General features: G+C 38.1%; 1 protein-coding gene across 8 annotated transcripts in view; it reads left to right on the top strand.

Moving 5' to 3' along the window:
• ZMYM5 (zinc finger MYM-type containing 5) overlaps window positions 1-17,359 on the top strand; it is a 34,017-nt gene extending 16,658 nt beyond the window's left edge. For 6 of the 8 annotated variants that reach the window (XM_045978559.1, XM_045978560.1, XM_045978562.1 and 3 more), the window contains exons 5-8: window positions 3,495-3,780; window positions 4,338-4,497; window positions 5,495-5,707; window positions 15,774-17,359. In XM_045978559.1, coding sequence (XP_045834515.1) covers window positions 3,495-3,780; window positions 4,338-4,497; window positions 5,495-5,707; window positions 15,774-16,529 — 1,415 coding nt within the window. In that variant the 3' untranslated portion in view covers window positions 16,530-17,359. Of the gene's footprint in view, window positions 1-3,494; window positions 3,781-4,337; window positions 4,498-5,494; window positions 5,708-15,773 lie in introns of those variants that run through there. The other 2 variants (XM_045978564.1, XM_045978565.1) reach the window with 2 other exon arrangements.
• The last annotated feature ends 2,485 nt before the right edge of the window (window positions 17,360-19,844 follow it).

Below are 19,844 nucleotides of genomic sequence, written 5' to 3'. Positions count from 1 at the left end.
AGCAGAAGGGTTTAGATGTGAGAACAAATTAATAACGTCTAAAAGTCAGTAGGGCTTTGGATAAATCATGTAACTTCTAGGGCTCAATTTTCCTTGTATATAACCAGGATTTGGACTAAGTAACCTACTAGGGTCCTTCTCCTCTTAAAACATTCTTACGCTAGGACATGGAAGAATTTGATAAAAAGGTTAAGTTTAAGCTGGAGATAAAAATTCCAAAAATAAAATGAAATTTAAAAATTGATGAAATAAGAAAATTTGAAATTTGGAGAAATAAAACAGTTGTGCTATGAACAAAGGAAACATTTGTTTTATTTATATAGTCACAGCTGCTGTGAAAAAGAAATTTCAGAATCTTGGGGCACCTGGCTGGCTTAGTTTGAAGAGCATTTGACTCTTAATCTCAGGGTTGTGAACTCAAACCCCATGTTAGATGTAGATTTTTAAAAATAAAATATTAAAAAAAATTTTCAGGGGGCGCCTGGGTGGCTCAGTCGTTAAACGTCTGCCTTCGGTTCAGGTCATGATCCCAGGGTCTTGGGATCAAGCCCCGCATCAGGCTCCCTGCTCAGCAGGAAGCCTGCTTCTCCCTCTCCCACTCCTCCTGCTTGTGTTCCCTCTCTCCCTCAGTCTTCTATCAAATAAATAAAGTCTTAAAAAATTTTTTTCAAAATCTAATTATTGTCCTAAGCTGTTTCACATTCCATAATTATATATATATGTAAAAATATGCTGCCTTTATGGATATGTCCACAAAATTTAAAAGCCCAGTATTTTTGCTTAGAGTTTTTATTTCTCCCGTATTTTTAAAAGATTTGTTTATTTTTATATTTTTAATATTTTTTTAAAGATTATTTATTTATTTATTTGACAGAGAGAGAGAGAGCACACAACAGGGGGAGTGACAGGCATAAGGAGAGGGAGAAGCAGGCTTTCTGTTGAGTGGGGAACCCTATGTGGGGCTTGATCCCAGGACCCTGGGATCATGACCTGAGCTGAAGGCAGCCGCTTAACTGACTGAGCTACCCAGGAGCACCTATTTATTTATTTTTAGAGAGAGAGGATGTGCACATGGGGGAAGGGCAGAGAGAATTTTTTTTTTCTTTAAGATTTTATTTATTTGAGAGAGAGAATGGGACAGAAAGAGGGCAAGAGTGGGGGGAGGGGCAGAGGGAGAAGCATACTCCCTACTGAGAAGGATCATGACCTGAGCCAGGCAGCTAGTTAACCATCTGAGTCACCCAGGCACCCCTAGTTCTCCCAGTTTAATGCTAATGACAAATCTTGTAATTGTTGCTATTTTTTATTCCTGTTATTTATTCAATCTAGTGTGGCATCTGGATGATATATAAAAAAGTGGTCCTAGAGTGCAACCTATGTTTGTTCTATAGATGAATCTGTAATTTTATTTTCTTTAGAGTGGTTCAGAAGTAGGAAAGTTCATCAGTAATGAAACTTAGCTCTAGGTGATTAAAAAAAAACTTTATTATACTACATTCCATACTTGCCAGCTTGTCATTCTATAGAATGAAAGAATTGTATTTGTTATCTGTTTTATTTTTGCTTGTAAGATGGCAGTAACTTGAGCACCTGGGTGGCTCAGTCGGTTAAGCATCTGCCTTTGGGGGGCACCTGGGTGGCTCAGTGGATTAAAGCCTCTACCTTCCGCTCAGGTCATGATCCCAGGGTTGTGGGATGGAGCCTCGAATCAGGCTCTCTGCTCACCGGGGGGCCTGCCTCTCTGCTTGCTTGTGATCTCTGTCAAATAAATAAGTAAAATCTTAAAAAAAAAAAAAAAAAAGGCATCTGCCTTTGGTTCACGTCATGATCCCAATGTCCTGAGATCAAGTCCTGTACCAGGCTCCCTGCTCAGCAGGGACTGGTGCACACACACTCTCTCTTGTCTCTCTCTTGCAAAAATAAATAAATCTTTTTAAAAAGATAAAGGTATCTTGAAATAGGACAAAGAAAATTAGAAGCAGTAGGTAGGAATTTAGGAATGAAAATAAAGTTCTCAGTATTATACTGTGAAAGGCCTTTGGGGGCAATAGATCTCTCACTAATGACAAAAGCTTTTTTTTTTTTCTTTTCTTCTTTTTTTTTAAGATTTATTTTTTATTTTAGAGAGTGCCTGATGGAGGGTGGATGGGGGCCGGAGGAGGGGAAGAGGCAGAGAACTTCCAAGCAAACTCCCAGCAGAGCTCAGAGCCTGACCTGGGGCTAGATCCTACCATGAGATCACAACCTGAGCTGAAATCAAGAGTTGGATGCTCAACCAACTGAACCACTGAGGCCCTCCTACAAAAACTGTTTTTGAAGATAGTGATAGAATAATTCAGTTCTCTGGGGCCTCAAAGCTTCACCATCATGCAGGAGTTAGAAATGGAGAACTTTACACCCTTCCCTAGACCTGTTGATTTTGAATGAATGGATTTATATTTATATAGATGTATGTGTATGAATATACATGTATATATGTGTGTGTATAAATGCATATTATATATATGATTTTATTTCTGAGTAATCTCTACATCCATCTTGGGGCTCAAGTTCACAAACCCAAGATCAAAAGTCACGTGCTCTACCAACAGACAGTCAGGCAACCCTAGAATCTCTGTTTAAAAAAGATTCCCAAGTGATCTCATGCATGTTAAGGTTTGAGAAACACTGTTACCTTTACATAATACTGTACCATTTTGAAGCTAACAATAATATATGATGGAGGAGTCCCTGTCGTGAAGTTAGGAAAACTGAGTCTTCCCAGATTAACCTATCACCCTTATTAATGATTATGGAATAATATTTAAAGGCTGAGAAGGAATTGTAGAAATAGTTGCTTTAAAAAGTGTTTGGAGTGGGGAGTGCCTGGATGGCTCAGTTGGTTAAACATCTGCCTTCAGCTTAGATCCTGGGGAATTGAACCCTGCATCAGGCTCCCTGCTCAGCAGGAAGCCTGCTTTTCCCTCTCCCACTCCCCCTGCCTGTGTTCCCTCTCCTGCTGTGTCTCTCTTTAAAAAAAAAAAAGAGAGAGATGCATTTTGAATTTGGGGTCTCTGACTTAAGTGATGATTACCGCATTACCTGATTCAAGGGTCAACACATACTACATTTTTCACAGTAGAGTATCATTCATTGTGGATACAAAGTGGAGGGGTACCTCCATGGCTCAGACGGTTAAGCATCCACTCTTGATTTTGGCTCGGGTCATGATATCAGGATCATGAGATCGAGTGTCCCATATCCATCCTCACCCCCATCAGGCTCCTCGCTGGGCTTGGAGCCTACTTAAGATTCTCTCTCACCAAAAATAAAAAAAAAGACCAAAGTGAAGCATTCCCCTGGGATTGTGCAACAGGGCTGCCTTGCTTATAGGGCTTGCTTATAGGGCTTCGTCATTATTCTGTTGAACTTGCACAAAATGAAAATTTAACATATTTTTCTGATGTGAATTTTGACTTGTTCTATGACTTTTTCTTGTGTGTTTTGTTTTTAAGATTCTTGGATCTCCCAGTCAGCATCATTTCCCCGTAATCAGAAACAGCCAGGTGTGGATTCTTTAGCACCAGTGGCCTCCCTTCCTAAACAGATTTTCCAGTCTTCAGTCCAACAGCAACTTACAAAACCAGCTAAAATCACTTGTGCACACTGCAGAAAACCTTTACAGAAGGGACAGACAGCTTATCAACGAAAAGGATCAGCTCACCTCTTTTGTTCTACCACCTGCCTTTCTGCTTTCTCTCATAAACGTACTCCAAAGAAACGCAATGTTATAAGTAAAAAGTAAGCTGTACTTTTCAACATGGCTTCATATAGTTGAATTCTGGCAGTATAGATGTATGTTGATTGTAATTGGAGAGCTGTACAAATTCATGGATACAATTGTTGCAAAGGTATCTTCAGGTACCTTTTGAGCTTGAGTTATCCTAAGGTGTATCAGAGCTATGGGTTCATTTGTACTGTCCTTATTCTTGGCAGGAAATGGAATGTAGATATAGAAATAAATTGACCCTCCCTGCCACTGTCTTTGCCTCATCCCTTCCCCATCTTTTACCTTACTTCTACCAAGTTGTTGCCACCCTTTTTGAATGCTTCAAAAAGTCATAGTAACCTGTGATAAGGTTCTTTGTTACAAAATATTTTTACCTCCAAATCATCTCTTGCCATATTAATTAGGAACGCTTGACAATGAAACCAAAAAAGTAGGTTTTATTAGATCCAAAAATTATAGTTGATTCCTAGGATTAAATCGTGAAAAAACAAAAAATGTTTATTGTTCATGTATTTGACTTTTATTAAAGTGCAGTATTCTTAGATTATGTCTGTATCTTTGGTTTCAGAGATGTACCTACAAAAAAGGCTACTGCTGTTCCTCAAGTTGAGTCAAGAGACTCCTCTCAAGAATTTTGTAGTACGTCTTTGCCTCCCTATGAAGACAACCAGAATCTTAGAAAAAGAATTAATAAATCAAGATGTATAATCTGTAGTAAACTAACAGAGGTCTGGATTTTTATATCTTATTTCAGTTATTATCTAGGTTAACAGGGATAATTTTAACTTTTCAGTGTTATTATATGCTCTGCCATCTACATAATAATGCCCTGGATGTTAAGGGGAAGGATAAGGATATGTTAGAACTAACTCCGTTAGGAACAGATACCCTATTTGTGTGCTATGGAAAGTACACTGCTGTTTCCATGAAATTGAATATGCTCCTAAACAAAGCAATAGTTCTGTGGTGAATTTTGTTCTTACTAGTCACTCTAAATAAAAGTATAGGTTCAGGATGTGAACGATGCAACCAGTCCTTGTACAAGAACATGTAGAACAAGTGGAGTGTAGGTGTGTTGATACCCTCACATTTCTTAAGTGGTATTGCCATCTTTCCAGTTGCTGAAAGAAGAAATAGTTACACAGGCAGTCTTCACTTAACACAGTCCTTGGTGACTAAATTTGGTGTTTCCCAGAGCCTTGCAAATTGAGGACACGATTTTATCTTAGTTACCACAGAACTGAGCAAAGCAAGAACCACCTTGCTTATGTATATACAGATACCATCCTGAATATGGTATGAATATTATTTCTTTAGCCCCTCCCATAAATTTTCTAGGGCAATGAAGTTTAATACCAGAAATTCCTAATCCATTTCTTTGAAGAAGGTCATATCAAAGTCTTCTAAACCAGTTCATTTCTTCTAGTTCTTAAGTGTCTTTGGAGAAGTTATTACTGATTTTATAGGTTTTTTTTGTTGTTGTTCTATGAATCTTTTTCTTTTGTAAAATCAGTTTTACAAAGAAATCAGAGATAAAAATGAAAGAATGACAAAATGTGCTTTTCAGTCTTTTCCCTGAATATTTCTTCCACTGAGAAATTACTAGAGGTTGGTTTTTTTGTTTTGAGGGTTTTTTTTGGAGTGGTGTGGGGGGGGGTTATTTTTGTCTCTGCTTACTGTGTTAATCTGACTCATTTATTTAATAAATTCTGGCTTTTCTTTTAGATTCGCCATGAAGTCAGCGTTAATAATGTAGTACATAAACTGTGCAGTAACCAGTGCTTTAATAAGTACAGGTTGGCCAATGGTCTGATAATGAATTGCTGTGAACAGTGTGGAGAGTACTTGCCCAGTAAAAGTGCTGGAAACAATGTCCTGATCATTGAAGGTCAGCAGATAAGATTTTGCTGCCAAGGTTGTGTCAATGAATATAAACAGGTAATTCTTTTCAGTGCATTTTAAATGATCAAGTATACAGTAGCTTCTTCCTGTTAGCTTACATTAACCAAATTTATCTTAGAATCTCATTTAGTTCCATTTTTGTCGATCTGTCATTCAGCTCCCATCTTGAATGAGTTTTGAAATCTGTTGGTTATTCTAAGGTAGTTTTCCTTCTCTTCTTAGAGAATAGGTATTAACTTTTCTTCTTTCTCTCTCTCTCTCTCTTTTTTTTTTTTTTTTTTGGTATTAACTTTTCTTAAATGTTTGGTAGAATTCACTTATGAAGCCATTCCTGGACTTTTGTTCAGAGTTTTTTGAATATTGGTTGAGTTTTGGAAGATTATATATTTCTAGGAATTTACCCATTTCTTCTAGGTTGTCTGTATGTTGGCATATAATTTTTTGTAATATCCTCTTAAAATCTTTTGTGTTTCTGTAGTGTCATTATTCTCCATTTCTGATTTTATTTGAGTTTTCTTTTTTTCTTGATAAGTGGCTCAGGCCTTATCAATTATTCTATTTTATCTTTTCAAATGGTCTTTTCTATTGTGTTTTTAATCTCTGAATTTATTTTTACTCGTTATTTTCTTCATTTTACTGGCTTTGGACTTGCTTTGTTCCTTTTTCTAGCTCTTTTAAGTTTATGATAGATTGTTCGAGATTTGTTTTGCTTTTTTTTTTTTTTAACATGTATCTTTATTTTTTTTTTTTTTTTTAAGATTTTATTTATTTATTTGACAGACAGCACAGGTAGGCAGAGAGGCAGGCAGCAAGAGAGAAGGGAAGCAGACTCCCTGCTGAGCAGAGAGCCTGATGCGGGGCTCCATTCCAGGACCCTGGGATCATGACCTGAGCCGAAGGCAGAGGCTTTAACCCACTGAGCCACCCAGGCACCCCTGTTTTGCTTTTTTAAAGTAGACCTGTGTTGCTATAAACCTTCCTCTTCCCAAAACTTTGGACCATCTTCATTTATAATTTTCATTTATCTCCACTTTCATTTATCTCCATATTTATTTTTATTTTCTCTTCATATCTTCATTGACCCATTCATTGATTTTTTAGTAGAATGTTTTTTAGCTTCTGTGTATTTGGTTTTTTCCCATTTTTTCTTACAATTGACATGTAGTTTCATACTCTTGTTCTCAGGAAAGATGCTTGATATGATTTCAGTCTTAAATTTATTGAGACTTATTTTGTGGCCTAACATGATCTGTCCAAGCAAGTGTTTTCTTGTGTACTTAAAAATAATGTATTCTGCTGATTGGGGATAGAATGTTCTGTATATGCCTGTTTCACCCATCCAGTCTAATGTGTTATTCAAAGCCATAGTTTCCTTGTTGATTTGTAGTCTAGATGATTTATCCATTGATGCAACTGAGGTGTTAATGTCCCCTCTAGTACTCTATTACTATCAATTTCTCTTTTATTTCTGTTAACGCTTATTTTATGTATTTATGTATCCTGTGTTTGGTGCATTGATATTTACAGTTGTATGTCCTTTCTTGCTGTCTTACCTTATGATTTGATGGATTTCCTTAATGTTATGCTTGAATTCCTTTCTCTTTATTTTTTGTGTATGACAAGTTTTTGATTTGTGGTTACCATTCAGTTCATATTTAACATCTTAAATGTATAGCAGTCTCTGTTAAGTTGATGGTTGCATTATTTCAAACACATTCTGAAGGCACTACATTTTTACTTCCTTTCCACATTTTATGTATATAATGTCATATTTTACTTACATCCTTTTATTTTGCATATTCCTGAACTAATTTTTGTAGATGCAATAGATTTTACTACTTTTGTGTTTTAACCTCCATACTGGCTTTATAAGTGATTAATCTACTACCTTTACTATATATTAGCTTATACCTGTGAATTTTTTTCTTTTCCTAATTTTCTGCAACTTATGACCTTTTCTTTCCAGTTAAAGAATTCCCTTTAACATTTATTGTGGGGCCCCTGGGTGGATTAGTCAGTTAAGTATCTGACTCTTGGTTTTGGCTCAGGTTGTGATCTCAGGGTCTTGGGATTGAGTTCTGCATCGGGCTCCATGCTCAACCAAGAGTCTGCTTCCCCTCTCTCTTTCCCTCTCCCCCTGCATTCCCCCAACATATACTCTCTAAAATAAATAAATCTTTAAAAGAAAGAATTCCTGGAGTGCTTGGGTGGCTCAGGCACTTAAGCTTTTACCTTTGGCTTAGGTCATGATCCCAGGGTCCTGGAATGGAGCCCCATGGGCAGTCTGCTTCTCCCTCTCCCTCTGCCCCTCCTCTCCACTCTTATGCTTTCTCTCTCGCTTGCTCTCTTTCTCTCAAAGAAATAAATAAAATCTTTATTTAAAAATTCCCTTTAGCATTTCTTGTAAGACTGGTTTAGTGGTGATGAACTCTAACTGTTGTATGTCTGGGAAACTCTCCTGTTTGAATGATGATCTTGTTGGGTGTAAAGTAGTCTTCGTTATAGGTTTCTTCTTTCAGCACTTTGAATATATCATACCACTTTCTTTTGGTCTGCAAAGTTTCTGATGAAAAATCAGCTGATAGCCTTAGGTTTCCCTTTTCTGTAACTATTTTCTTTTCTTTAAAAATTCTGTATTTATTATTACTTTTTGCCATTTTCATTATGTGTCTTGGCATGGACCTTCTCGGGTTCATCTTGTTAGGGGTTCTCTGTGCTTCCTAAACCTTTTTACTTCCCCAGATTAGGGAGGTTTTCAGCTATTGTTTTTGAAATAAGTTTCTTTCTGGCATCCTTACATTGCAAATGTTGTTATGCTTAATGATGTTACTAACCTTTTCTTGTTATTTTTTCTTTTTTCTTTCTGCTCTTTAGCTTGAATGATTGCCAGTACTCTTTCAGATTGCTGCTCTGTTCTTCTGCTTCTTCTAATCTGTTTCAGTTACTGAATTCTTAAGCTCTGACTGGTTCTTTTTTGGTATTTTCTGTCCCTTTGTTGAAGTTCTTACTGAGTTCATCTACTCTTTTCTCAAGTCCAGTGAGTATCTTTGTGAGCATTACTTTGACTTCTTTGTCAGACATATTGCTTATCTCCATTTCATTTAGCTTTTTTATTGTAATTTTGTCTGTTCTTTCATTTGGGCCATATTCCTCTGTCTCATTTTATCTAATTTTCTGTGTTTCTCCATACTAAGAAGGCCAGCTACATATCCTCGTCTTGAAAATGGTGGTGTTATGTAGAAGTCCTGTGGTGCCCTATAACAATTTCTCCTAGTCACCAGAACCAAATGCTCCAGGGGTGTCCCTTGTGTGGGCTGTGTGTACCCTCCTGTTGTAACTGAGCCACAATTGCCTTTAGTCCAACCACCTATAATGACCCACTTTATTTGCTGTGGGTGCACTGGGCAGGGTTTGCTCTGGGTGCTCTTGAGGAACCTGTCATGGCTGCTTCAGGCATCTATTGTGGTCTCATTGATGGGTGGGGCAGCCATCAGCCTAGCAGTCTGCAGTTTCCCTTTCTGTCACAGCTATAAGTGCATTAAAGGGCAGGTCTTGCTCCCTGTGCTGCCAGCTAAGATTCCCAGCTAGAAGAATTGTAGGCATGGTGGATGGGCTTATTTCCCCCAACTTTCCCAGGGTGGGAATAGCTTTAGAGTGGTGTCAGTCCCCGCCGAGGCTGCGTGGTTGGATGGGGCAGGGCACACCGTGCTAGCAAGGTAAATGGAGAATATTTGTGTTGGCCCTTGCAAATGACCAGTTATCTAAGTTAGGGGTGGGAGGGAATGGTACCCACCAGCACTTTTCTTTTTTTTTTTTTTTTTAAAGATTTTATTTATTTATTTGACAGAGAGAGAGATCACAAGTAGGCAGAGAGGCAGGCAGAGAGGAGGAAGCAGGCTCCCTGCAGAGCAGAGAGCCCGATGCGGGGCTCGATCCCAGGACCCTGAGATCATGACCTGAGCCGAAGGCAGCGGCTTAATCCACTGAGCCACCCAGGCGCCCCCACCAGCACTTTTCTTAGAGTAATCTGTAGATCCTGCCCCTCTGGCACACCTTCTCAGACAAGTCAGTAAATCTTCATGTGTACCTCAGATGCCTTTCAAACTGTTACTTCTCTTCTGTGTCTCAGGTCATTATTTGGTATGCTGCCTCTTTAAAGGTGGGGACTTAGTTTCCTATCACCCTCCAGCTGTCTGGAGTTAAGCCCACTGATTTTTTTAAAGCTTCCAGAGTTAAGCCGCACTGATTTATTTTTTCTTTTAAGGCAAAAGCATTACTTTTTTTCAAGCAGAGATGAGCCAGACACAACATGGTAGGAATATAGGGGGTCAGGGTCAGGATATAGGAGCACACCTTCACTCTGGCCAGACATCCCAAGAGGGTGCAGAGGGGGGATAGGGCTAATGAGCCCTAGCACAAAGACCACCACAGTCCCCTCCCCTGGGAGGAGTCTCTCCTAGGAGTCTCTCCCTACTCCTGTAGTGGTAGAGGGTGGAGTGCAAGGAAAGGGGCCTGTTCCTAAAGTGGTTCATATAAGCGCCACTGATTTTTAAAGCTTCTGGAGTTAACCCTGCTGGTTTTCAAAGCTATACATTACAGCAACTCATCTTCCCAGTGCAGATTCCCAGTGCCAAGGGTGCCCTGTGTGGGGTCTAAGCCTTTCTTCTCCACACTTGTGATGTCCCTCCTAGTTGTGGTTAGTTACACCAGGTATTGGGTTCCCAAGTACATCTCTTTTCAATGTGGGCTTCTGTGATGAGCCATGGAAGATGTGTTCTGCCAGTCTTTAGGTCATTTCCAGTTAGTTGTGTTGGGTATAGCTGTTCTCTTGTTGCATCCATGGAACAAGGTGAGCCCAAAACCCTCCTGCTCTGCTATCTTCCATCAATTGGTACCATATAATTTTAATGGGAAAAGTAAGATCTTTTTAACAAGGTTGGATGCATTTTTGGTTATTTGGAAATAAATGAGCTTTGACCCCATTTTTTTTCCCCATACAAAAAAAAATTTATTCAAGATGGGTCATAAATGTAAAACCAGGAATATTCGTAACCTGTATTTCACCGGATGAGGATATTAGTGGTTAGTTTAAGAGAAAAGTAACTCTGAAGTGGGCAAGACTTATTATAGAAGAAACAATAGGTGTCTGTAATTAACTTTTAAATTTTTAAAGGAAGACTTCTATATGTTGTTACCTTTATTATTTTCTTTATATATACCGTACCTCATTTTCAGTAAGGCTTTTGGATGTGGCTTATAGAAGAGAACAATGAACAGTTTAAAATAAGCAAAAATGGGGCACCTGGGTGGCTCAGATGGTTAAACGTCTGCTTTCGGGCTAGGTCGTGATCCCGGGATCCTGGGATCAAGTCCCGCATTGGGCTCCCTGCTCCTTGGAGAGCCTGCTTCTCCCTCTGTCTCTCTCTGTCTGTCTGTCATGAATGAATAAAAATCTTTAAAAACAAAATAGGCAAAAACGATTTAGCATAGATGTTATCTTTTCAGAAGAGTACATGGCAGGGCGCCTGGGTGGCTCAGTGAGTTAAAGCCTCTGCCTTCGGCTCCAGTCATGATCCCAGGATCGTGGGATCCAGCCCCACATCGGGCTCTCTGCTCACCGGGGAGCTGGCTTCCCACTCTCTCTCTCTCTGCCTACTTGTGATCTCTCTGTCTCTCTCAAATAAATAAATAAAATTTAAAAACAACGACAACAACAAAGGAGTGCATGGCAAAAATACAGTAAACTAATTTGGTAGTGAACCGGTATTTTTATAAGGTCATATATTTTTTACAAGTATTTTTTTAATGGATGATTTGCTTATATCTGCTTAGACCATGACTTTTTGTTAAAGGCAATGAGCTCATAAACTTTACACACATGTAATGTGTATCATCTGAAGAGCATGAAGCTTGCACATAGATGACCCACTTTTTACTCCTAAATGAAAACCAAAGGAAGTAAAAACAAGAAAATACACATAGTCAAAATAGGCAGCAATTATATATCCAGACTTTCTTGAATTACTATATTGTCTGCCACTCCCATCCCCAAGAGAAAGTCTCTCCATTCTGCTATGTATATCTCAGTGATGCAAAATACCTCATAAACAGTTGGCAAATACAAGAATATTTCCATAAAATATAGATGTTTTATAAATGATGTACCCCCCACCACATTAATGGTTAGTGACAGGCCTTTTCACAATAAAAAGTCTTAGTAATAGAAGAACACTTTAAGGAAAAACTGAAATCCTGCAGTCAGTGGTTTATCTGAGAATAGCATACACAGTTATGAATGTAAAGATTGAATCTTGATTTTACCAAATGACTTAACCAGGGGTCATTTTTTTCCCCTAAGAACATTTGGCAACATCTAAATATTTTTCACTATCCTAGTTGGCGTCCACTGGGTGGGGGTCAGGGATGCTGCTAAACATCCTGCAATGCACAGGACAGACCCTCACAATAAAGAATTTTCTGGCTCTAGTTGTCAATAGCATGACAGTTAAGAAATCCTGCAACAGAGGATAAATAGGTGGCTGGATGGTACACATGGTAAATACACTGAGGAAGAGGAAAACTAAATTTCTATCTTCCCCGTTGAAAAGCCAATTTGTGATGCCTGAAACTGAGAGGAAAAGCCAGTAAATAGTGATAAAACATATTACTTTGAGATTTGGACAAAAACACCAAGTGAATCAGCTAATAGTGGTAAAAATGATTAACTTCTGGGAAAGCAGAAATGGATAAAGGTGGAAGGGAAGAGCTGCTTAATTAACCAGATATAGCTAGGTGTTGATTTATATTAAATGTATATTCAGTTTTGATTGAATAAAACTTTTACAGTATGTTAAAGACACTGAAGTTCAGAGAAAGTATCTTACCCCAAGTAAGATTTGACTTCAGTCCAAAACCTTAGTTTGCTCTATTGCACCTGACGTGAATATTTAATTATACATGTGCCTTAATTGCCCTTAATAAGCGGTAGGTTCCCTGAAGCCAGGATCTATATCTCATTCAATTTAGTAATCTTCAGAATTAGTATACTGCCTTATATGTGGGGTGACTTAACCACCTAACTGCTGGGACACTTCTGAGAGTGAAGAGAGATTCTGTCAATAAATACAGTGCTCTTCATCTTGGTACCTTTCTTTTCAGTGTTTTAGTTAAACTGGTGCCTGCTCACCTGTTTTTACTTAGCCTCAGTTTTCATTCAGGTCATCAGTAAAAATTTTGGTTGTGAGAGATGTAGTACTGCACTAGGGTATTTTTGAACTTCACTTTCAGAGAATTTCAGTTGAATGTCTCCAGAAAGATGCCTGAAGACACAGATAGGAAAAGATGTAACCAATTTAATCTTGGAACCTAGAATAAGCAGAATACCCGTGAGAGTTTAGATGAGCCACCTTTGTCTTCTTATTATCAGTTCTTGATATTAGACCATATTCAGTAATTACAAAATGATCACAGGTATCATTGCTCGCGTTCATGCCAGTAATAACAGCTAACATAATTTTACTGTTGTGCCAGATACAGTTTTACATGTATTTCTGCATTTGATCATCTAAACAGTCTCCCTAGTTAGGTGCAATTGATGCCTTCATTTTATTGCCAAAGAAACTGAACCTTCATTGGTCAAGTAACTTGCCCAAGGTCAGACAGTTGGGACATCGCCCATCCATTGAGAATTACAGCTATAACAAGTTGAATATCTGTTCATTACTGGGAAACTCAGGAAGGAGAAACGACTAAACTTGAGTTTGGTTATATAAAAGATAACGCTAACTATAGTAATTGGCCTTCTTTTGGCCTTTTTATATGCCTTTTCAATACAGTTTCATCCAATCCCATAATTCAATGAATAGATTTTGGTGACTTCCAAAATATATCTGTAGGTGGTATTTCCTTTTTTCCTTTTTTTATTTTAATTTTTTCCATTTGTGTGTAGATAGATCTTTTTTCAATTATAGACTAATACATCCATCTGTAATCTCCATTTGAATGTTCCACAAATACCTCAAATTCCTTGTCTAAAACTGAAACTCCAGACCTGTTTTCGCTCTGTTTCCTCTATCAGTAAATGATCCCACCATTCAATCAGATGCCCAGGCAGAAACTTAGGGTCATTCTTTACTCCTTCCTCTTCCTTAGCCTCCAGAGCCACTCAGTTACCAATAATCCAGATATCTCTCAACTCTATCCTGTCTCTGTTCCTACAGCCCTAGATGTATAGCTACCATCATCTCTTGCCAGAATTAAACTACCATAGCTTCTGATTGTCTCTGTATCCTTGGTCTTCCTTACAGTTAGAAATCCATAGTATGGGCATCTGGGTGGCTCAGTCGATTAAGTGTCTGCTTTCGGCTTGGGTCATGATCCCAGGGTCCTGGGACTGAGCCCCCACATCGGGCTCCTTGCTCAGTGGAGGGCCTGCTACTCCGTTTCCTCCCCGCTTTTGCGCGCTCTCTCTCTCTCTGTCACTGTCTCTCTCAAATAAATAAATAAAATCTTCAAAAAAAAACAACCCAGGGGCGCCTGGGTGGCTCAATGGGTTAAGCCTCTGCCTTTGGCTCAGGTCATGATCTCAGGGTCCTGGGATCGAGCCCTGCATCGGGCTCTCTGCTCAGTAGGGAGCCTGCTTCCCTCTCTCTCTCTGCCTGCCTCTCTGGCTACTTGTGATCTCTGTCAAATAAATAAACAAAATCTTTAAAAAAAAAAAAATCCATAATACAATCAGAGCAACCTTTCTAAGTATGAATTTGATTATGTTGCTTCTGCTTTTTTTACTTCATGCTGCCAGTGTTGCTTTCAGGGTCAAATCAAAACAAAGCTTTTAGTTGGTTTGGTTTGTTTATAGAATTTATTTATTTTAGAGGTAGGAGGGGTAGATAGAATTTAAGCAGACTCTGCCCTGAGAACAAAGCCCGATGTGGGACTTGATCTTATAATCCTGAGATCATGACCTGAGCCAAAATCAAGAGTTGGACACTTAACCGACTGAGCCACCCAGGTACCCCCAAGGTTCTTAGTTTTTTAAACATTATCAAGTGCAGTGTTCAAGTTGTGCTGTATACAAAAATATTACAGCTAATAGGGTGCCATTCATGTTCCATACATTTTTGTTATTTTGATTTTTTTTAGATTTTATTGACTCTAAAATAAATTATGTGTTTTTATTAAATGGAATCACACAATATGTGATACTTTGTGACTGGCTTTTACATATCATACTGTCTTCAAGGGTCATCCATGTTGTAGCATATAACTTATTTTTATCACCAAATAGTATTCCATTGCATGGATAACACCCACATTTTGTATTTATCTATCAGTAATGGACATTTGAATTATTCCTACTTTTTGGCTATTATGATAATGTTGCTATGAATAATTTGTACAAATCTTTGTAGACCCGCATTTTCATTCTGGTATTGGTGGGTCATATGGTAACTAATTAAGAAATTGCCAGGAGGGGGCACCTGGGCGGCTCAGTGGGTTAAAGCCTCTGCCTTCAGCTCAGGTCTTGATTTTAGGGTCCTGAGATCTAGCGTCTCATTGGGCTCTCTGCTCAGTGGGGAGCCTGCTTCCCCCTCTCTCTGCCTGCCTCTCTGCGTACTTGTGATCTCTCTCTCTCAAATAAATAAATAAAATCTTTAAAAAAAAAAAATTGCCAGGCTATTTTACAAGGCACATGTACCATTCTACATCTGCACTAGGAAGGTTTCAGTTTTTTCACATCTTTTCCAGCACTTGTCATTATATATCCTTTTATTATAGCCGTCATAGTGGTTGTGAAGTGGTATGTGGTGGTTTCGATTGTAGTTCTTTGATGACAAATGATTAGCTTTTCATGTGCTTATTTGGCATTTGTGTATACATTAATTTTAAAGATCTTTTTATTTATTTATTTTGAGAGAGAAAGCGTAAGTGGAGGGGAGGGGCAAAGGGAGAAGCAGGCTCCCTTCTGGGAACCCAACGGGGTTCGATTTTAGGACTCTGAGATCATGACCTGAGCTGAGGGCAGATGCTTTACTGACTGAGTCACCCAGGTGTCCCTCCTTTCAACAAATCTAAGATAAAATTGTAATCTATTTCTCCCCAGATGATGGAAACAAAATCAAAAAATTTGTCAGCATCAGAAAGCAGAAAACGGAATGCTGTCCGAGAAGAAAATGAAAGAAAATTATATGGGCCATTGAATACTGTTTTAGAAAAAAAAGAGGGAATACCGAATAAAAAGGAAAAGACTCCAGAGCTACAGGTTCTGGCAGAATATAGCACAGATACATCACTGATCAAACAGAGTGTGAATTTAACTTCTTCAGTGTTAACCATAGCTGATAAATTTCAAGAGCCACTGGAAGAGAAAAAACCAGAAGACTGCATTGTATCAGTTGTACTTTCTACAGACCCAGGTACATGGCCCCGAGTTTTAAATACTAAACAACGGGACATTCTTGTTGAAAATGATCCTCCTCAAGTAAGAAACTTTAACTTTCCAAAAGACAGTACAGGGAGGAAATTTTCAGAAACTTACTACACACGAATTCTTCCAAATGGTGATAAAACCACTAGGTCCTGGTTACTTTATTCTACTTCAAAAGATTCTGTGTTTTGTTTGTATTGCAAACTTTTTGGGGAAGGGAAAAATCAACTGAAGAATGAGAATGGGTGCAAAGATTGGCAGCATTTATCACATATTCTTAGCAAACATGAGGAAAGTGAAATGCACATCAACAATAGTGTTAAGTATTCAAAATTAAAATCTGATTTGAAAAAAAATAAAACTGTGGAATCTGCAGGACATGGATTACATGAGAATGAGAAAAATGATGGTGTGCTGTTGTTGTACACATAATATACCTGATGTGGTTCTTGACGTAGTAGGGTCTTAAATTTCTTCAGAAAAGATCCGTACCCTAATGGTCAGTACCATTTTTGTTGGGAGGATCCTAGAACTCAGCAGTTTGTTAGCAATAAGTATAATAGCAAATAGTAAAGAGTGTTTCTGTTCCAAATTCTAAAACTAATTGGATTCAGTAGTAGTTAACGCAGATATGAATAAAGTCAGTTATTTTTTCATTCTGTCAATTCATACCTTTTAAAATTGGCATTTGAAGACTGACATTTAACATGTTTGGTTAATTTTCTGTTCTGATTACTTTGTAAGGAGAAAAAGGCTTCAATTTATCAGTACTAGTTTGAACAAGATACTGTGTGACTGTTCTCTTCATTATTATAGTAAAAACTTTCAGAAACAGTTTGAAAGTAGAATGGAGTCTGAAACTGCAGCTTTTTGCTATTAAACCAAATATCTGTGATTTATTTCTTTTGGGCAAAACATTTTTTTATTATTTGAGCAAAACAGCATTATTTGTTACATTATATGTTAAGGTGATTAGTCTGTATTTTATTGGTCTTAATTTATAAATGTCTTAGCTTCTATTGTATGAGAACTATTAAGAATAAAGAGTATATACTATTTTTATGTTAGTACAAATCTGAGAAATATTAAAAATAATATTAAGTCAACCTTTAGGTATTGTGGCAATTTTTTTTCCCTCTGAAGGAGACTACATGTTTTAATTTGAGAAATACACTAATGAAAATTAAGGATCCCTGGTTTTTTTTTTTTGTTTTTTTTTTCCAAAGAACACTGTTCCCATCACTATATTTAGTAATTCTCCCTTTGTATCTGATTTCGGATACCAGCTTTATCATATATTTAATTCTTACATACACTTGGGTTTTGTCTCAAAGCTGTGGAATAAAATGGCAGATGAGCAACGACTAGAGCAGAACAGGGTGCATTCTTTTCGTTGGGGTCACACTAGGAGTCCCTGTAGACTCTCTGTGACGGCAGTGGGTAAAATTAACTTTACCTAGGAAAATCATTCTCATTAATTTAGAACCATTTTGGTTTTTGATACTGGACCGTTTCAGTCTTTCAGAGTTGGATTTGAATGAAGCTTTGGGATGTTGCCAAAAATCCAGTTTACTCTTGGAGGCCTAAGAGGATACTCTAGAGAATGTAATATAACACAAGTTTTGAAGTTCCTTTCCTAATGATTAATGGGCTCATTATTTCATTAAAACTTAACAGTTAATTGAATGACATTATATTAGAAAGACCCTTGGTATCGGTGGTTATCTGAGTAAACTAAACTAATGAAATCAACTAGTGGCTACTTAAGATAGTTTGCTTAAAACGTTGAATTTATGCATCGAGAAAACAAATCATCTCCTTTTAATTCTCTCATTTCTGGGGCACCTGGGGTGCCTCAGGCAGCGAAGCATCTTCCTTCAGCTTGGGTCATGATTCCAGCCAGGGTCCTGGGGGCTCCAGTCCTGCATATCATGCTCCTTGCTCAGCGGGGAACCTGCTTCTCCCTCTGCCTGCTGCTCCCCCTACTTCTGCGTATGCACCCATGCTCTCTGACAAATTAATAAAATCTTTAAAAAATTGTTTCTTCAACATACTGCATACCTATAAGGCACAATAAGCTCTTCATATTGTAATGAAGTAAATATGAAAAATTCAAAAGATGTAGATGCTGGGTTTATCCATGTTCCCCATAAATTTAATTCAACTCTTTCGTATGTGAAATTTTTCATTATAAAATGTTGAGGGAAAAAAATAACTAAATTCAGAACATAATAAGAATATCTCTAGGGAGGGGAATAATGTTTTTTTCCATTATCATGTTTTTTAAATTATAAAATTACTATGTTGTTACTATAGAAGGAAGGAAGAAAACAGTTCAGTCTTGTTTATCATCTGCTTCCCCTGCTGAAGGACTTGTCATCAGTGATCTGGACTGCACGCAGGGTTTATTTTCATCTTTCTAATTTCATTGAGAAAAGGCATTAGGAAACATCTGCCATTAATTTAATATGAGAAATTAGGAAGTACAATTCAGAAAAACAGTCCCTAAGTAATGGCAGTTTATTGGTTTTCTCTTTTCACAGAGGACAAGTGAAATTCATAAATTTTTTATATGGACAATGTACCACTTGCTACATAGAATGTAAAAGTAAATAAGTGAAGTAAAGAGCTCAAGTTCTGTAGAAAAAAATAATGCTTTATCATTTCAGGTCATGTCACTCTTCTGATTCAAAGTTTTGAAGTTCCCCTTTGCTTTTAGTTTAAAACTCCCAACTCGGGGTGCCTGGGTGACTCAGGGGGTTAAGCATCTGCCTTTAGCTTAGGTCATGATCTCTGGGTTCTGGGATTGAGTCCCACATAGTGCTCCCAGCTCAGCAGAGAGTCTGCTGCTCACTCTTCCTCTGCCGCTCCCCTTGCTTGTGTTCTCTCTGTCTCTCTCTCTCAAATGAATAAATAAAATCTTTTTAAAAACTTCCCAACTCCTTGGCACATAAGTATCTGCAATCATGAGTGGCAGATAATAGGGAAAGAGTTTGTAGACAAAGATGACATGAAGTACAAAATTGTAGACGTGAATAGTGCTCTATAATTTTGAATTCTAAAGTGTGACCATGTTAGAATGAGATTAAGAATCTGAGAATTTAGGGGCGCCTTGGTGGCTCAACAGGTTGAGCATCTGCCTTTGGCTCAAGTCATGATCCCAGGTCCTGGGGTAGATCTTCACTGCAGGCTCCCTGCTCAGTGGGGACCCTGCGTCTCCCTTTCCCTTTGCCCTTCCCCTGCTCATGCTCACTCTTGAATAGATAACATCTTTTAAAAAATAATTTGAGAATTTAAGCTGAAAGAAAAGACAAAGCTAGTTAAGGAAAATAGTGTTGTAGTATTGTGGACAAGGTTTTCAGAAGCTAGTGATTTTAAATGTAGAGAGTAGATGATTATGAATAATGTTCTGTAAGTCACATCTAGAATGAAGAGCAGTTAATCAGTTTTTTTCTACACGTGAATAAAGCAAGGGGAAACCTAAAACCTGGGAAATCAGACTAACAGCCCACACATACGGACATTAAAAAGACTTTCATGGGGCTCTTGGCTGACTCGTGATTTCATGATTTTGCGTTCAAACTCCCTGTTTCAAGCTGACTTAAAAAAAAGACTTTCAGGGGCGCCTGGGTGGCTCAGTGGGTTAAAGCCTCTGCCTTCAGCTCAGGTCATGATCCCAGGGCCCAGGATCGAGCTCCACATTGGGCTCTCTGCTCAGCAGGGAGCCTGCTTCCCTTCCTCTCTCTC

The sequence above is a fragment of the Meles meles genome, chromosome 14 (genome assembly GCF_922984935.1).
Source record: "Meles meles chromosome 14, mMelMel3.1 paternal haplotype, whole genome shotgun sequence".
Classification (NCBI taxonomy): Eukaryota; Metazoa; Chordata; class Mammalia; order Carnivora; family Mustelidae; genus Meles; species Meles meles.
This window is presented reverse-complemented; position numbering and strand designations above follow the sequence as displayed.